Here is a 19,385-nt window from a genome sequence, read left to right as displayed (position 1 = left end):
ATAGAAAAGGTAGCATTTTCTTTGCAAAAATTTTACATTTGTGAATTAAATCTCAATGAAAACGTTGGGTCAAGCCATCAATCAGTGGCTCAAGTGACGCTGGATCTTCTTAAACCTCTAATTTGATAACTTAAATTAGCTGTTTCCTCCCTGAGCACTCAGTCTGTCTAGTGACAGATTTTTTTTTAATCTGTCTTATCTGTTAGACAAGTTGGTAGGGTTAGCAACAAAGTCGTTGATGTAGATATTGATAAAATAATAACACCAACATCTGCAGTAAAGAATAATAAAAAAAAAAGTATAAAAGTTCATTACTGAAAATATACAGTTACAGTGAGTTAAACACTCAAAACTCAAATAATTAGAAGTATAAAACTTAGCATAAAAAACCCATAACGAGCTTTAATCTAGAAAAATTCCTAGTTCGAAAGCTGATTTAAAACAAACTATTGAATTGAATACACCCATAACGTGCTTTAATCTAGAAAAATTCCTAGTTCGAAAGCTGATTTAAAACAAACTACTGATATGAATGAATCATCAAATTTTTAGCTTGAAAACACAAAGTCTCATAGCCTAAAATTCTAAAAAAAAAAAAATAAGTTTCAAAATGAAAAGAATAAATACTAGTACATTCAAAACTCAAGCGATATCTACAAAATTACACTACAACATATGAAATAATCCACCTATATACAACTAAATAAATGTTAAGAATTCAATAAAACAGTTATTATTGGTTCTTAAAAAAAACAGAGCCAGATTAGACTAGGAGGAGTGTCTTTTGTTTTGTTTATTTTTAACTATTTCGCAAAGTTTTTATATTAGAATTTAGCGTTACCGCTATGAAGCAACGCTTTTCCTTTGTTTCTATAAATTAATAATAAACTGCAGTTACTAAAATAACTTCTTATGAAAATCTTATCTCGGATGACGTCGTTCACTGCCAGTACCAAAGAGACTAAAAACTTATCAGGAATTAGGTCTCTAGCGATTTAGGCAGAGGGAGCGAAAATCCTTGCACATTCCCAAACATTTTCATAAATTGGGAGTCCTAAAGAAATGGTTTGTTCTGAACAATTGAGTTCAGGTTCTATCATTTTCAAACAACTGGACAAGGTTGGGACTACAAAGTATCGAACAGAGGCCAACTAAGACACTGCAAACATAAAAAATGAAGTCTTTTCCAGTTGAAAACTGGTGTTTCCCTTGCATTTGGCTTTAATTTAAAACAGGCTAGTATAAACTAAAGAACAGGCTAAGTAGCCCATTTATTTAAAAACGTATTTAATGAGAAGGAAACTAAAAACGCAATAGAAATTAGTTGAAAACAATATCGAGAAGAGACTTTAACACAAAATAATGAGCATGTTCAAAAACACCTATATATCTAGGTTAAAGCATCTTAAGCAAGACCTCATCCAGGAGGAATAGGGGATTGCCCCCACCCCCTCATGTTTGTCCGACTCGTAAAAATGTAACGAAAGTGAATGTAAACAAATTGTTGATGTGTTCTTAAAGTTCGTTTGTACCCCCCCCCCCAGAAAAAATTCTTTTGCGACCCCATCCCCCTGAAGTGTTAAAACATAAAATATTTGTAAGTTTTATGTGTCTGTGTATAATTGTCTTTCTCTTTTAGCGCATTCCTTTTAACTTTGCTATTAAGATGGGTTAAAAATAAGTTTTTTTTCGGAAATGCGCCACAAGCTGGGCTTTTCCACAGAAATTCACCTTTAAACTGGTTTTCAAACAATCAAAACTCTAAACATTATAAATGATGTATTTGTTGATATTCTCATACGAGTTCACAGTTAATCACAATTAGAATTGGAACACATCCAATTTTTCTTATCTATTAATACCAAGAAAGCTCTGAAATTGAGAGCCTCGCTCAATTTATTTCATACCAAAAATCAGATTTGGTCTTTTTTGGTCATTCTTAATGAACTCTTTTGGGCATTCTTAATTCTTAATGAACTTTTTTTCTGGACAGATTCTTAGTAAACAGAAAACTTGACAACGGAACTATTATTTAGAATTCTTCGTTCTTAGGTATCTACTAAGAAATTTTGGCAAGAAATTCGAACTCGACAGCTCATGCTTGCCTCTATGGTAAAAGGCGGCTCCTCCAAAATATGACGAGTCCTTTAGAATTTTCCAGATTGAATTATACAGCTGTTTATTAAAAGTGCTCACTCAGTGACTGTATCTTTAATGCTCACGTTACCTTTTTTCTTATAAAGGAAAGAGGAGTAAAATATTCACAAAAAGGTTGATTTCCTGTTAGTCAAGATGACTTCAACCTACTTCATTATTTTGACTGTTTCAGACATCCCCTCCTTAGGTCTGATGGTGTATTCCTAATAACGTGTACGGCTCATGTTATAGCAGAATTTTCTGCCAAATTTTCCGTTCTATTTGCAATAGCCTGGTAAACTTTTTTAGTTCACTTTCTGGCAAATAAAACCCAAAAAGAAAAAATTTTTACTTGTTAGTTAATTACTTCTATTAAACCAAACGCAAATCAGTTTTTCTTCGGAAAGGTTGATATCTTTTCAACATACAAGAAGTGTACACAGTAACCAAATGCGCAAGAAAATTCCTCTTAGCTAATTCACACCTATATTTCAGCTATTGACTGTTTTTGTTACCCATCTAACTCTTGCAAATACGTTCCCATTTTCATTTTTCTTTCAAAAAATCTTAACTCACCTCCTTCTATTGTTACGTCCTCCGCCTCCACCTCCTTTTCTGCAGTCTCTTGCAAAGTGGCCTCTTTCTCCACAATCATAGCATCTTTCGTCACGAATGTTACGATTACCTCCTCGTCCAGATCGACGTCTTCCACTAGACAGCTCTACGCGAACTCTGCGGCCGCATATTGTTCTACAAAAGGGCAATGGTAATATTAATCGTGCTATTCCTATTGCTCGTAGTACATTAAATGGCCTAGTGTCCCCACATCCAAATCCATTGGCAACATCCAGCATAAATTTATTTGTGATTCCAGGGATATGTTTAAAGCTGGTTATGGCGAGCCATATTCATTTTAATAGCTGTCGTCTTGCTAAACTCTATTTAGGTATTTGTGGCTATCCAATTTTATGCACTTTTGGGCTACATCTGATTTTTAATAAACATTATTTCACACAAATGAAGATAACTATTTTAGATATTGTAAGTTTTTTATTGTATTTGCTATGCGCCTTGTGGGTGGTTATGGTTCAACAACAATTTTGACCTCGCATAACACTGTGCAAACAAAGATGAGTCAGGTTAGGTTAATTAATGGTTGGGTCCATACTAATTGTTTGGGCCTTGGTTGGGCCCATGACAAAGTCTTATTCAATTTTTATCAGTGTGTATTTTTGTTCTTAGATTTATTGTCTATTTAATATCTTATTTAGATTGTTTTATTATTTCTAATGATTTAAACAATTATTATTTTATTTATTTTTGTTTTATTAATAATTAATCATTATGTTGTTTGAAATTGTGGCCCTTAAAATTTAGACGTAAATAATTTAGAGGACTTTGGACTATCAGAGCTGGAGTTACAACTCAAAAATAAAGGTTTCATTTCTTTGGTTGCAAACTCTTTGATTTGTCAAGAGTGATTTAAGAATCCGACTCAGTTGGTAATATGCTACAATCACAGGTGTATACAAGTCTAAACCTGAACATTAAGATCAAGAATTTTTACTGGGAAGAGGGAATGGAAAACAAATTATCAGTTCATTTCTTTTATTTTTAAAGGGGAAAGGCTCTTCAGATCAATCATGGGGGGGGGGCGCCAATTTGTGCAGATATAATTAAGATCAATCACTTCATGAGATGTTGCTAGTCTTTGAGTTTACTTATTTTCTTGTGTTTAAAACTGTTGAAACTATTTTAAAGGAGTTCAATCATGGCTTTATGGGACTTATAGGACACAACCTAACTAAGAAGATCCCTGCCACAAGTTTTCTAGTAACTATTACTAGAATGATCACAAGCAATGAACTTTCTGAAGGGAAGAGGGGCTAAAAAAAATATTAGTTGATAACTAAAATGAGATGTTCCCAGAAATTCAGAAAAATTTAGGACTTCTGGGGGGCTTTGTCCTTAAGCTCCTCCCCCCCTCTGTGTACATTCTTGTGAGCAAGTCTACATAAACTTACTCTTTTCACCTCTATTTTAGCAGGAATCATGAGTAAAAAAAAAAAAATCTTAGGCCACAATTTTGCAATACTCCTGATATGAGGAGGGTATCCTATGTACCCTAGGGTATCCTATGTGTGCAGATATGAATACTTATTAAATAGATCTGGTGCCTTTCCATTATTTTAATAATGCTCACATGTCTTGAACAGACTCTGTACCAAAGTAATAAATTAGGATCAAAGTTATACACGGTAAGATAAATATGAAAACAGGTACTTTTGTAAAATTTACAATAGATAATGACAGCACAATGCCCTCAACAAAGACTAATACTTCAAATAAATAGGTAAGAGAAACATAAATTTGCCCTTTTCTAGCTAAATTTAAACTGTTAGTTTTAGATGATATACACAGACCTATGTTCACATACTAGGGTATGCTAATTACATACAAACAGAACTTTTTTTTTAATCAAAAGGATTTCTCACTCCAAACAAATTCTGTGAAAAAAAAAAATATACATATCAATAATTATTATCTAAAGTTAAAGTCGCTTTCGAAAAATCTCAATCCCCCCTCCCCAATCCACAACAACAGCCTAGCATACGCATAGACTTAAATGAGTATTTAAAAAGTTCACTGGAATGGCTGAAAAGTCTAAAACTTTCCTAAGCAAAAATTTAAAAAAATATATGCTCTCAGCTAAGATAATACAGCATAGAAGCAATACATCCCCCTCCACCCGCCCCTTGATTTGTCAAAATAGATATGGAAATTAATGTAAAATGTAAAGAAATTTGTAGCTGGAAATGCCATTTTACTGAAGCATCAGATTGCCCCTTGTAGTTGAATACAACCACAGTAGGAACAGCAATAACCTGAGGATAGAGTTTTGGGAGTTTCCTCCATAACAAAAGCAAAAAAGCTTTTAGCAAAAAGCTCTAGCAAAAAATTTGAGTTGGTACACACTTGAAAAATGAAACTGGAAACATTGTTTGCCCTTGTGGAATCTATGAGGAATTGGCACATGCATGACCTACTGTCCCCTGGCATGATTATAGACAGGAGAGGGAGGGAGCGTCCTCAAAATTAGTCTGAATTTTTCGATGGACCAAATACAAGGTTTATGCAAACTTTAAAATACAATTTCTAAAGCTGATGAAAAGCATGTGATAGTAACAAACTGACCTGCCATCCAGCCCTCTAACAGCATCTTCAGCATCTCTTGTGTCATCAAATTCCACAAAGGCAAATCCAGGAGGATTTCGTGCAACCCATACATTCCTTAGTCTTCCATAATATGAAAAAGCATCCTCCAATTCACTTTTAGATGCATTGTTTCCTAAAAAAATGAAAAAACAAATAAGACATGAAATAACAAAAATTGACAGAGAAAGGTGGCTTTAATTAAACCTGTTTTTCTCTCTTAATTTTTTGTAAATAGAAAAGCAGTGTAGTCTAAGAAATTATTTATGGACTAGCATTTCTCATTAGTTTTGCTGTACTTAATGATCATAACTGCTTATGTGGGAAATGAGGATTACTTCCTGAGATTGGATAAATAGGCCCCAAAAGCCCCGCCCCCCCAAAAAAAGAAGTATATCCCCCATAAAAAATTTGCACATAAGGCAGATATAGTTACCATAAATCCACTTAAGACCCATGACCAAAAGTAAATCCAGAGGGTTACAGGTCTGCCCTCCCCCCCCCCAAAAAAAGTCTGAATTATAAAAGCATAACAAAAATGCATATAAACAAATTGTGGATGCATTTTTAGTGCCCTCCCCCCCCAAAAAAAAAACATATATGCCCTTACCCTAAACCTCAGGAATACTGCTCTGATAACAATCCCCCAATACATGGTTTATAACTGTGTATATCTATGCAATAGATGATATTCACTAATTGCTAATCTTGTCCTTCTTTATTTGTAGTTGTTTGTAACAAAAATGTGATATTAATAACAATAGCTCAAAACTTTTTTCTTTTCACATGACTTTGTTCTTCCTTTTCTTTTCACATGAGTCCCTCTGATGGCTTTTTTTCTGGCCCCCTGCTTATTAGATGAACTAGCTCTTTTAGCAACATGACTCCCAAATTGATTCTTAGCCAAACTTGATTTTTTGTTCTCATGTTTTATTTACGTCGTGTAAATATGGAAGGAGTGAAGTAGTGAAAGGAGTGGAAGAAGTGTGGAAGGAGGTGATTAAATTTACCTTTCTGAATGTCATTTTGGCTATAAAAACCATTTCTGGGATTTGTTTCTTATCTAAAAGAACAAATTTCATTTTCATAAGAATTCAGTGTCCTGAGAGGGGAAGGGGCAATGATGTATACTTGCAAATCTCTTTCCAAACCCTTCCTAATTTCAAGCTGGCCGTGATTAGATGAACTGATGGAACTCAAAAATCCCAAGTTAAAATTGAAAATTTTTATTTAAAAGTAAGTATTCATTGGCAGAAGACAACGCTTTTAATATCAGGCCATAGCTTCGTGAAGATGCTACAAAATGTTTGCTAGGATTTTGTTCTATTACCTCTAATTACTTAGAAATCTTAGAAAATGTCTTGCTCTTTTTCACAATTGTACTCTATGAGGGATATTGCTTTTAGAACAAAATCAGTACTATCATGAGCAGGGACCTTAGTAGTCAAGAAGCGTCATTAATCCAATACAAATACAAATACAAATACAGCAGCTCAGTTGGTAAAGCATTATGTTCCAGGTTCTAGGTCCAAGAGGTTCCAGGTTCGAACCTTGGCTTTAGCATTAATACAAAAGAAGAAAAAAAACTAAAAAAGAAAAAAACACATCATCAGGACACAACTACAACAGGGACGCCAGGGGGCCATATAAATGACAATGGGGACACATAAAATGTTTGATTAGCAATCACCATCAACAAAGCTCAAGGGCAATCATTAGAATAATGAGGTATAGAATACGGATTGTTTTTCCCATGGACAACTATATGTTGCGTGTTAAAGAGTCGGTAAACCTGACAATCTATATGTACAGACAATGGGACAGTGAAGAATACGTAGTTAAAAACATGTATATATATATATATATATATATATATATATATATATATATACATGTATGTATATACATAAAAGCGCCCCCACCAACTAGTTAAAAATAAATAGTTTTTTAACTTACTCAGAAACTTATTGAGTTTGGCAAATGAGACTTTCAAGAAAAGGCATGCAGCTCATCTTGAAGTCTAGTAAAATGTTTTGAGGCTCCTTTCCCCAGAATATAAGAATTAATAACAGATAGTTTATTGTAGTATAAAGTTTAGAGAAGGAATCGCACTACAATTACCAAAAATTCCTACTTTAATCACTGGAACTATTTATTTTGCTCACTATTGAGAAGTATATCAACTAGTGATATATAACTGCAAAAAAAAAAAACAACCAACAAATGAAACAAAGCACTGATTTACAATAGGTTCAATAACATAAATGAGTAAAATACATTTTTTTTAAGTGTTTGTTGTTTTTTAAATATAGTCAAAATAAAGTATACTCACAACAAAATTAAGGAACCTATTATTATTTTTACTAAAATTAATAAGTTTTTTTTTTACCAAGGTTAAGACAGATTCTTTTGTTTAATATCCTAAGCCTTAATAATAAGGAAGGAGTAGATTTGATATAAAATTACATTGTGATGCAGAAGTCAGAGCCAAAAAAATTACATTTTGATCCCCTATTTCTCTTTCTAATCTTATTCTCTTTCTAAACATAATAATCATTGCTCTTGCAGTTATATCCCAACCTCCTTGAATGAGCTGAATATAGCTCTAGGGCTGTTCTAAATTATTAGATGTATAAAATTTCTGCTACATACTGAATTGATGCAGCTGCAATATATACAAGCCTATCTAAAGCCATCCTGGCCAAGTGGATTGGTGCACTGGATTCAGGATCCTTTGTCTTAGGGGGCAAGGGTTAGAATCCTGCTGTACCCAATTATTTAATTTGTGACAGGGGCTAGTGGCATGACTCTGTAAGCTCAGCCAGAGTTGACCCAGCTCTAAATGATTACCTGGATAAATCTGGGGAAGGTAAACAGGAAGGGTGTGCAAAAGCACAGGATGGTTGTCCCCCAGCCCCCCCCCATTGTACTTATTGGCTGAAGGGCCAAGAAACAGAAATGAGCACTGCTGGTAGGGACTGTAAAGCCTAATATTATATTCTTTACTTTATCTAAACAGGACTAGATATAGACCTATGCTAGCCTAATAAGTCTACAGAGGATTGCTGGATTTTTTTAATAGGCTTAAGTTGGTATTATAAGCCAACTGGGTAATAGCATTATTATTAGTTTCAGTAACATTTAGAATAGCATGAATATTTAGCAACAATAACATTATTAGTTAGAGTAAATATTAGTTTTAATATTACTGAACATGATTTAAGGTGACCACAGTACTTAATGCATCTCTTTTCAAATATATAGTTATTGTCTTAACAAATTTTATTCTCAGCCCTTTAAGTAAAACTGGTTGCTTACTAGAAAATGGTTACTGGAAATTATGATACCTTAAAACAATCATAAAGACAGTAACTACTTATCTCATTTAAAAAATTAAGTTATTATGATTGTTTAAAGTAAATTTAGCACTTTTGGGAACTATTCTCTCCTGGCAAATACTAAAGAATAATGTGTCAGTTTAAGGGTACCTTTAACTGCTCCAAATAAAAAATATACAAAGGACAGTTGAAATATGCAATTACCATAAAATAAAAACAATATTAGAAGAATAGAAATTATACAATTAGTATAAAAACTAAAATTAGTATAGTTGAATAAATAAATTTAGTACAAAATAAATAAAAAGTAAAAAATGGGATTAGTATACTCAGAAACAGCATGGAAAATGCTTCACATGGTATACAGACAATGCAGACAGTCAGCAGGAATTGCCAAAGGTGAAAAGTGTGGCATAAATGCTTCACATGGGTTAACAGTGTACTGAGCTGTGTAATGTAAAAAAAAAAACTATAAAAATTAAGTACCCACCTTTACTCCCTCTAGAGGGCCCTGAAATTTGTCTACATGTATTGGTTTCAGTTATTAGTTGTATTGGTTTCAGTTATTAGTTGCTTTTTCTCTGCCTTTAGTTCTGAAAATGCAACTCCTAATATTACATTAATTTGCACTTTGGAGCAAATTAGTTGCAAGAACTGTGATGTTCTGTAGTTGATAATGGTGATAGATCTGGTCACTGTGCTAAGGTCAAGCAACAAACCATAGGGACTAGAGAGTGCTGGAGAGATGCAATTTAAGCCCACTTGGTAACAGTGATCACATGGTAGGTATGGTTCAAGGACCATTCTCCAGCAATTTAGATATGGCACCACCACACAACAGCAACTTTGGATAGAGTGTGTGAGATGGTTGGGTATGACAAGCTGCATCATCCTCCAAGCCAACTCTTTATTGTCTTCCATGACTGTTATGGTAGTGAGGGCTGGGAGGGGGTTGAGTAGAATTTTGAGACATATCAATGTTTTTTTTTTTAATTTAGGAAATGTATTTGCATATCATTAAAACCTTACAGAGTAAGACAACCAGTACTGGGACACTTTGATCACTCTGCCTATTCTGGGACAGAAGCTTTGATTGGATTACAACATGTCCAATGCTGGGACAAAAGACATGTTGTCTTTTGTCCCAGTATTAGACATGTTGCAATCCAACCAAAGATTCTGTCCAAGAATAGGCAGAGTGATTGAAGTGTCCCAGTACTGGTTGTCTTACCCTAAAATGGAATAGAGCAAAGTTATGAAGCTGAAAACTATTTTGTTGTACTTCAACTAAGCAGAAAATCTATTTTGCAAGGTTCACTTTTATAATACACATATTTTTAAAGACCAGAGACCTTTAGAGGGAGAAGGAGTGGAGGTAGTTGCTTCAAAATAGTCTATCTTTCCAGGACATACATTAGTCTGTAGATTCATCCCTGGAAGTTTCATTTTCCTAACCTAAAACCTTTTTGAGATAGCAAGAAGTCAATTAACTATAATTTTACCAATAGGAACATTGACCTATAGGCCTACTCTAGCCTGTTGACTCATCCCTGAAAGTTTTATTTCCTAACCTAACCCTTTTCTGAGATAGCAATAAGGTACTAAACTAGAATTAAACCCCTATCTGTACTGTTCAAGGTTCAATTGGGTTTAATTAAAAAAAAAGGAAATAACTAAACTTAAAGTGGACCAGATTTTATCTTATTGCTAGTACTGACCAGAGCTACTCCTAGGAATCAACCAGGTCAGCTACCCTAGGCACCATAGCTGTCATAGGAACAGGGGTGCCATGACTGTGGGATTGCCTCTGATCAAATTCTTCACTTTAAGGTGGGTTTATTTGCTTATATTTGATACAGGACGAAATTGTAATTAATTTTTCCCTAGGTAGGCCTACTATCAACCCTAGGCATAGGAACAGCTCTGGTAGGCTATTAGCCTAGAGTTTGGATGCAATTGTTATGGTAGATTAATATAGGATAGTTAGAAAGAGCCCCGAATTGAGAGTGTTATGAATATTTATTTCCTGCTATCTAGACATTTACCTTAATAACTTCCACATCAGCTAGCCTAGGCCTGACTTACTGGCTATCTAAAAGCATCAAGCCCTGTCAATACACCTGACGATAAAGTAAGTTACTTACCAAGATCCCCAACATAAATTTTTGCATCTGAATAGCCCCGCGCCATAATTGAAGTTCTTCAGTATTAATTATTACAGCTATTTCAAATTTGGAATACAAAGACGTAAAATGGCGGATAAAAGAATAATGTAAACAGTAAAGTCGGGCAATTATAAAAGATAATAGATGGCGAAGTATATTGAATCAACTTAGCCACTACTGCTTAACTAACTCGGTCGAGGCCGAAGGTCGAGCTTGGTCGAAGGTCGAGGCCGAGGGCCTCGACCCAGTTCGTTGATTTTCGAATTGAAAAAAGGGAGGTTAGGTTAGGTTAGATTAGCCGACTTTGTCGAAGACTAATCGTGTTTTGAAAGATTTGCCGACTTCATTGCTTTTAACATCAAAATATGATTTTTTTTTTAACAAAATTTCGCAACTTAGTTACAACTAACTTACCTTCATTTAGAAAATTAGTGAATTTAAATTCATATCACAGTTCAAATTATCCCATTTAGATGACCGACAGTTAAGGAAATATAGACTAATACCAATACTTAAAGAATTCCGTGAAATTTTTTCGATTCATTGTTATGACATTGAAAAAAATAATTTAATGGAATATAAAGTAGAAATAGATGAAACAAAACCCCTTTTTCCAACCATGTTAATTTAATTTACCTCTTAAAATGCAAGAAAGCATCCTTGCAATGGCTCATGCACGCATAGTCCAAATGGAACGATCGGAATTTCGTTCCCAATATTTCTTGTGGGTAAGCCTAAAGGGATAAAATTTTAATATGAAATGAATGGACAATTGAAACTTAACGTATAGTCATTGACTGTTAAGCAATAAACGCCGTAGTGAAATATTCAGCTTGGTCTATTAGAAAAATCCAAGATGTTTTTTAGCAATCAAATAACAAAAAAAAAACATTCTGCTGATCTTGATCTAAAACATGTGTTCTTCAATGTTCCTCTGCATCCAGATAGTAGATGTTACTAATCTTTTCAGTTACCTCACGGTGTTTTTTACACGTGGAATGTGGTGTCCTAGGTTGCCAGCATATCACCACGAGTATCCTGTCAATGGCAAAAATCCATTCCTAGAAAGTTCCGATTTCGGGGATACCTTATCAATGTTTTCACAGGATATTTATATTTCGTCACACGGAGATGAATTGCAGCACCTAAGAGGTATTCAAAAGACTGAAACAATATAATATAAAATTAGGCAAAGAAAAAACACTTTTTTGACCCTCAGTTGAACTTGCTTGAATATTCAGCAGCGAAACAGGGAATTGCGTCCCTCCAAAATAAACTAGACACTACTAAAAGTATAGATAGACCAAGAAATCTAAGAGAATAAAGATCTTTCTTAGGATTTATGGTTTGGTATAGTAATTTCTTCATCAACTAAGGCAAAATTACAAAGAGAAAATGAAGAATTGAATATTGTAATTAAACCACTTGAAAAAAGGGATGGATATAAAAAAGGTAATATGGTAGTAAAAAATGTGGAGAGTCAGCAAGAATTGCCAAAGGCAAAAAGTGTCGTCAAAAATTTAGGCCTGTTGACTGGAATTAGTAACCTAAGGAGAGCTCAGAAAATCTGATACGAAAATCACGTATGGGCCTGAAGAAAGAGGCATTGAGGACCTGAAGAAAGGGAAATTTCTGACGGGGAAGTGTCTAGAACTAGACGCATGGACGTCATTTAATGATTCAAGATTTTTAGTATATATACAGTATAAAAAGAAGGGTCAAGCTGGAGACACAAGGTCGATTGACAAAGACCTGATATAACAATATAGCACACCTATTTGACAAAAAAAAACAAATGCATAAAATAAATATAAATAAATCCACGACTCACCACTAGACGGGAACCCACCCACAAAACAACTGACACTCGGCAAATATCAATCCAAAAAACAAAACAAAAACAGTTTGCATGCGAGGGTAACTGATGACTGGCAACTTATGTGCGAAAAAAAAAGAAAAATGAGCCCGCCTTATCAACATCAAACAAACAACTGTTTACTATAATAATTTTTTTTTTATTACTTATTCTTGAATTTTTTTATAAGGATAGAATGAAGTTGCTTTTTTACCTTTGGGAGAAATTTACTGTAGTCAATATATGGTAGATAAAGATGCCATGAACCCATGATCGAGAAATATGACAAGAACCATGATCTCTCACGGTACAAAATCTATTTTTGTACAACCAATGACTTTGTGTTAATGACATATGAATGGTTATTATATTGTCAACACCATTTGATGAATTAATCCTTTACCGAAGTAAGTCTCACAGCACAGCATGCTACAAACGCTAAAATCTGAAAGTTATCCCACATCTGTACTGGATGGCGTAGATTTGTTACCTAAAATTAATACGCAGGCAATTGAATTGGATATAATACGCTTTATAACTTAATAAATATGTGGTGAACACAGGCAATATGCATATAATAAGTTACATACATTTTGTAAGTGATAGCTGATGACCAGAGACAGGCGGCCGACTGCGTTAACTATAGATGCTGTTTTTGAATTCTCGTTTTCAATTTCAATTTTGAATTTGGCGGAAAATGTGGACAATTGTAAAAATAGCTTCTTAGCCTAATTTTAAAAACTGGTTAGTAGAAAAGTAATTGCTGTATTGAACTGTTTTGTAAAATAATTGTTTTCTTAAATTTTAGACTAACAGTCTCCATAAGTAATTTTACACTTCCTTAGAATAAGCTAAGGCCTGTTGGGCTGAATCTTTATGGGGTAGCCTAGGATAGTGAAGCTATGGCTCTATCCAGATTTTATTTGTTTGTGCTTTTTATTTCATCACTGTTTTATCGAAGACTTTGTCAGTCAGTTTGATTCTTATTGGTTTCTTTCCTCTTAGTAGGTTGGGCTCTGTTTGGGCAAAGACAGCTAAAGGCTAGCTTAGTCATTGGCTTAAGGCATATGGCTATTGTTTGCCCTAGCTTGTGTTTTAATAATTGTCTTGAAGAAATTGCCTTGTACTCTTCTGAAGGAAACACTAGTAACCAAAGAATCCCTAACCAATATCCTTCACAAATATAAGCTAGTGGTGCTACTATTACAAAAGCACCCTCCCCTATACTGACTTGCCTCTTGTTGTCCACCATTCCACAGTTAAAATGTTTACAGATGATGTGAAGCTCTACCACTCCTTGACAAATTCAGATGAAGCTTCATTGCTTCAAAAAGACTTGGATGCAGTGCACAATTGGTGTAATGCTAACTCCATGTTTGTCAATGAAAATAAGTGTAGGGTTGTCCATTACTTTGGCAAAGTAGAACAAAGTTACCAGTAGCCTACCATCTTGCTGGACATTCAATCTTAATGTCTGTGACCTTGGTGTTCATTTTGATTCTAGTCTTAGGTTTGACAGACCTGTCTCTGAAGTAACTCATAAGGCAAACTATCAGCTATTATGTCTTATATTGAATTTCCATAAGTTTAATCTCCATTCATTCATTGCCATTTATAAATTAGGCTAACAGTTTGACCTATACTCAAATACAATTCATTAGTGTGGTATCCATTGAATAAAAATGACAAAGCAAGGGTTGAAAAATACAGCAAAGAGCAACTAAGCTTGTACCTTATTTGAAACATTTGCTGTATAAAAATAGACTGCACAGGCTAGGATTGCCAAGTCTTTAATTCTGAAGGGATAGGGCAGACATTATTAACACATTCCATATAATCAAAGGCATTGATGATATAAGTACATCACGGTTTTTCACATTTAATGACACTAATAGGACCCATTATCACCCACATAAATTGTACCCTCACTTTTAAAAAGGAAAATAGGCCAACATTCATTTTACAGCAGGGTGTGGAAGCCATTGAATGACCTTCCACCTAAAACATTTCTAACAGATGACATAAACAGATTCAAAACAAAACTAGCAGAAACAAGTTTTCAAAGTAAATTATTTTTAAATAATTTATAGTATTATTTGTCAGTGTTTGTTGTAGTTGTTATTTTCATTGATTTGTATGTGTGTATTATGTTGTCAGTATTGTCATAATTTCTATTTATTATGTTTATTGCAACAAGCTTGAAAGCTTACTGTGTTTGGTATTAATAATAATAATAATAATAATAATGGGGACAAATATAGCATTAAGGCATATGCAAAGCCTCAAGGAAACACTAGGCTATAACAATGCAATTTCTGCTTTATAATAATAGTAGGCTAGCATAATATTTTTTTTTTACCATCTGTACAAAATATGAATGTACTCAGAAAACATAAGAAAAGAAAGAATGGAACCACTGACAAAAAACTCTTTTTTCAACTGCATAGACATGATTAAGGCCTTTTCCACTGAAAGCAAAATGTAAAACCACAATCTGGATTGTAAATTTGCTGTTCTGCTAATAATCCAGAACACAAAAACCATGTTCTGCTGACAATCAGGATTGCAAGTTCATAATCTAGATTTTGAATTCATCAACTATGCTCAAAAAGGAGACTGTGGAATTTGCCCAGTTGTGAGTTGGGCTTATAAACTTTGTTGTTTCACAGGTTGCAATCTGAGAATCAAGTTTGATAAACTTCTTTGTTCCACTGATAACTTTCAATCTTGTTTGTCAGTGGAAAAAGCCTTGAAACAGCATGGTTATGCAGAAAATCAACAGAAGCCTACTTTTGCAATGAATGCTTACTTGATCTGTCCACAAGTGGATCTATTTTTGAAGCAGCAGCTGTAATTTGAAGGGACAGCTGTAGAAGATATTTGCAAAAGCAAATTTGATTTTTTAGATTAATATAATTTGGATAAATTCCAAAGTAGCATCAGGAAGAAGATCAAGTCTTAGTGTTAATGGTTGTTTGGTTTGGAACAGGGGTCAGTGGCATGACTGAAAGCTCAGCTAGAGTCAATCCAGCTCTAAATGGGTACCTAGAGACATCAAATTTTCTTTTGCTCAAATAATGTGGAGAAACTGCATAGTAATATCCAAAAGAAAATCAAGTCCTAGTGCTGCAGGTCATTTGGTTTGGAACAGAGGTCAGCAGCACAACTGTAAGCTCAGCCAGAGTTAACCCACATTTGAATAGGTACTTGCAGAAATCTGAAGGAGGTAAAAAGGAAGGATGTGTAAAACTGCAGGATAGCTTTCCCCCAACCCCTCATTGCACTTTCTGACTGAAGAGCCATGAAGCAAAGATCAGCACTGCCAGTAGGGGCTGTAAAGTTTTACCACTGTACCCTCTTTACCCTTTTTACCACCAGAAAGTATACATATAGGGCAAAAAAAAAAAAAGATTAAAATCTACCCAGGCTCATTTTGTGAAAATAGCCTTTAACCTGGGCAAGCAGCCTGTACAATTTTCTCCACTTTTCTTTCAATATTAAAATAGCAATTATTTTAGTAGCCTTAACTGTTGATCCAAACAGGACACCAGGCACATACACAGGCATTTTTTGGGGGGAGGGGCCAAAACCTTCAAAACAGCAGATATAAAGTAGCACTTTTTTATTTAGTAATGCAAAAAGCACGTATATCAGAAAATACAGATTAGCTTTAATCTGTAGTATTGTAGTGGATGGGGGGAAGAAGACTGAAGCCTCAAAAGTACGTTTTAGGCTCAGGTTATATTCATAGCGATTTAGAACCAGTAATTAATCTATTATATCCCACTGAAAAGGAAATTTTAGGGTTAACAGTGTAATATGGGTGCTGTGGGGGTAGTTCTTCTATTGTAAAAACATAGATTTTAATGAAAAATTATAGTTTCCAAAATTGATCCATTAAAAGCTGTACTTTATCCTGAAAAGGGGAGATAAACGCCCTAATATCAAGGATAATTCTATATTGCTGTGAAAAGCAAACTCTCTTTACCAAAAAAAAAAATAACAGTAACCATTGCTAATTACTTCTAAGAGGGTAAAAAGTTAGACAGAAAATGGGTTAATAATTGGGCAGTGACTTGACTGGATAATTGCATGCTGTAAAATCTCCCAAAAAAAGGCTGCACATATGTATCTAGATTCTTAATAAATGTCCTACTTTTGCCAGAAATCCCATGAAACCATGGGGAAATTAAACATTTCGCGAAATTTCGGGGGGAAGGGCTGGGTCTGAAGTCCCCCCTCCCCTGCATACGTGCCAGCAGGACACCTAAGTATTTCAGAGAAAACAATGCTATAATATTTGTTGGGCCAACAGTGATAGTTACAGGAGGATACTAAGACAAACCATAGACAAGAAACTCAGTTTTCAAGGAGGTGACATAGAGGACAATTTGAATGAAAACAGGAAAAACTATTAACTCCATTTTGGAGGTCTTAGATATCATTTGAGGCTAGAAGGTTGTTGTCTGTATTTACATAGAGCTCAAGTGGAATTGGTGGAATATTTTTAGTGATAGTTTGTTTGGACAATATTGAAAAGAGCTGGCAAATCTTGTTTCACACCTTTCCGCCTGGCAATGGTGCTACTCAGCTGCCTTGCTTGCTATACCTCTATGGATGTATTGTCATACAAGTTCCATTGGAGACTGCAAAGAAAGGGTTATACTGCTTCTCAGCAGAGAAAGGATATCCTGAAAATGTATTTTGGGGTTAAATACTTTCAAAGTGTCAATTGGGTATATCCAGATTCTTTTCAATATTCAATGACAGTCTAAAATAGCAGACAAAAATTTATAATATTCAATAAGTTCTTATAAGTCAGATTCATGTTTCCCTCTATTTTTATCTATATTTTAAATAATTTATTTATCCAACTAATCTTCTTGCAAAAACATGATGCTATTGACAGGTCAAGAATACAAATTCCCATCAACAAAGAAATATGACAATTCAAGCAATAAATTACAAAAGAGAAATATCTGGCATCATTAGGGGGGTAGGGCACATTGTTATGGTAGCAAGCACCATATTTGGAAATAATGTTGATTGGTTAACTGGATAGTACTACAAGGGAGAGATCTTGGGGATGGTTTTAGGAGTAAGTGCTGCCAGAAGGTCAAAGATTGCATTAATTGTAGGTACAGAGGTGCAAAACATGACAATGTGGGGCAATTTTTTATTGTTGCCCCCCCCCCCTAAACATTAATTCTGTATCCACCCCTGTGTACTATTCTTGTGTTATTGTAGCACTTGTCTCAGAAAAGCATATAGATTAGACTGCAATGATACTAACTTCTCATCAGCTTCTTATAATGTGTATTATAGAAAGGCAGTGTGGTCAGTAGAATTCAATGGTAAAAGGCAGAAATGAGATTTAAAAAAATATAATATTAGTTTATCCATTCAATGTTCTTTTTGAGTATAATAATTGCACTCCAAGCCTCCTAATGGAATGGGATATAGCCCTAGGCAAAAGTTTTTGATTTTGTTCTTTTTTTAAACTGAATATTATAGATTATCTGATAAAGAACAAGCACAAAAGATAATGACAAACCTACAAAATTAGTGAGCATATGTATATAGTCTAGGTCTCTATCTGGCCTCATAAGGGGGAGAACTAAAATGCAATTTTGATACAGTCATCATTATATTTGGAAAGAGCATTGAACTGAGCATCTAACAGTTTATTTTTATCTGTCTGAGTTCTGTCCTATGCTATGTTCTACCCATCCCCTCTGATTTTGAAATATATAACTCTGCCAATGCTCCCTCAAAAGGGCAATGGCCTCGATGACCCTGGATTTATTTTGTTATCAAAGGGAAACTTTCACAAATAAACCTACAGTACAAGTAAGGCCCAAGAAAAGTGGTTCAAGTCTCAAGCCTTTGTTAAATCCTGATTTGTGGAGTTATGAAAACGTGAATTTTTGATTCTGTTAACTTTTTTTTCCATTTTCCAAATATCTGGGAAATCATGTTTTCAGAGTATCCATTACCTATTAAAATATTATCAATGGAAATTTGTTCGTTACTCATATATTCTCGTGATGCTAATTTTAATATCCTATCAACTGAAGAAATAACTACCCCCCTTTTTACTTGGATTGGGTGATTTGACATGAAAGACAAATAACGGTTGTTGTTGGTAGGTTTATGGTAAATTGAAAAATGCTAAATCATTATTATTCCTATGAACTTATTCTCAGTTTCTTTTTCAATTGTAAAAATTAATTCCCCTCCTTACAAATTTAAATATTCTAGAAAACCTATAATTTCTGAATTAGCATAGTTCCAAGTAGCTAAAATATTATCCATATATCTTCTCCAAAATTTATGTTTAAAAAAATATGTTTCTAAAACTAAACTTTCTACATACTCTACATAACGCTATGTTTGCCAACAGTGCACTTAATGGTCCATCCATTGGTAAAACTCTAAATCGATGGAAAAAATTATCTCTAAACTTAAAATAGTTTGTATGCTTACTAGCTATTGTAATTAAATTTAATATAGTTTTTATTTCATAGTTTTTATTTGAATTTAGTAAATTTAATATAGTTTTTATTTCAATTCCAGCAGATGATTGCTTTGTTATGTATCAAACATTTTATTTTTAGCACCTTTTAGTACGCTTGTCACTGCTTTATTTAAATGAAACCCCTTTTTTTCTCTTCGGGT

General features: G+C 34.1%; 2 protein-coding genes across 5 annotated transcripts in view; one reads left to right on the top strand and one right to left on the bottom strand.

Moving 5' to 3' along the window:
* The window catches only part of LOC136038823 (serine/arginine-rich splicing factor 7-like), a 50,645-nt gene extending 39,656 nt beyond the window's left edge, over nucleotides 1–10,989 (bottom strand). For both annotated transcript variants that reach the window (XR_010620314.1, XM_065722225.1), the window contains exons 1-3: nucleotides 10,832–10,989; nucleotides 5,332–5,485; nucleotides 2,713–2,886 (exon numbers count right to left, since the gene is read on the bottom strand). Coding sequence is in view for 1 of the 2 variants with exons in the window: in XM_065722225.1 (XP_065578297.1) it covers nucleotides 2,713–2,886; nucleotides 5,332–5,485; nucleotides 10,832–10,877 (374 nt within the window). In the remaining variant the exon portion in view is untranslated. The remainder of the gene's footprint in view (nucleotides 1–2,712; nucleotides 2,887–5,331; nucleotides 5,486–10,831) is intronic.
* The window catches only part of LOC136038827 (brain tumor protein-like), a 456,036-nt gene that overhangs the window by 322,448 nt on the left and 114,203 nt on the right, over nucleotides 1–19,385 (top strand). Inside the window, exon 1 of one of the 3 annotated variants that reach the window (XM_065722229.1) lies at nucleotides 13,384–13,451. The exons of the other annotated variants lie outside the window; for them this stretch is intronic. The gene's annotated coding sequence lies outside the window, so the exon portion shown is untranslated. Of the gene's footprint in view, nucleotides 1–13,383; nucleotides 13,452–19,385 lie in introns of those variants that run through there. 3 annotated transcript variants of the gene reach the window in all.

The sequence above is a fragment of the Artemia franciscana genome, chromosome 18 (genome assembly GCF_032884065.1).
Source record: "Artemia franciscana chromosome 18, ASM3288406v1, whole genome shotgun sequence".
Taxonomy (NCBI): domain Eukaryota; kingdom Metazoa; phylum Arthropoda; class Branchiopoda; order Anostraca; family Artemiidae; genus Artemia; species Artemia franciscana.
Note: the sequence above shows the minus strand (reverse complement) of the source record. Positions and strands in the feature narration are given on the sequence as shown.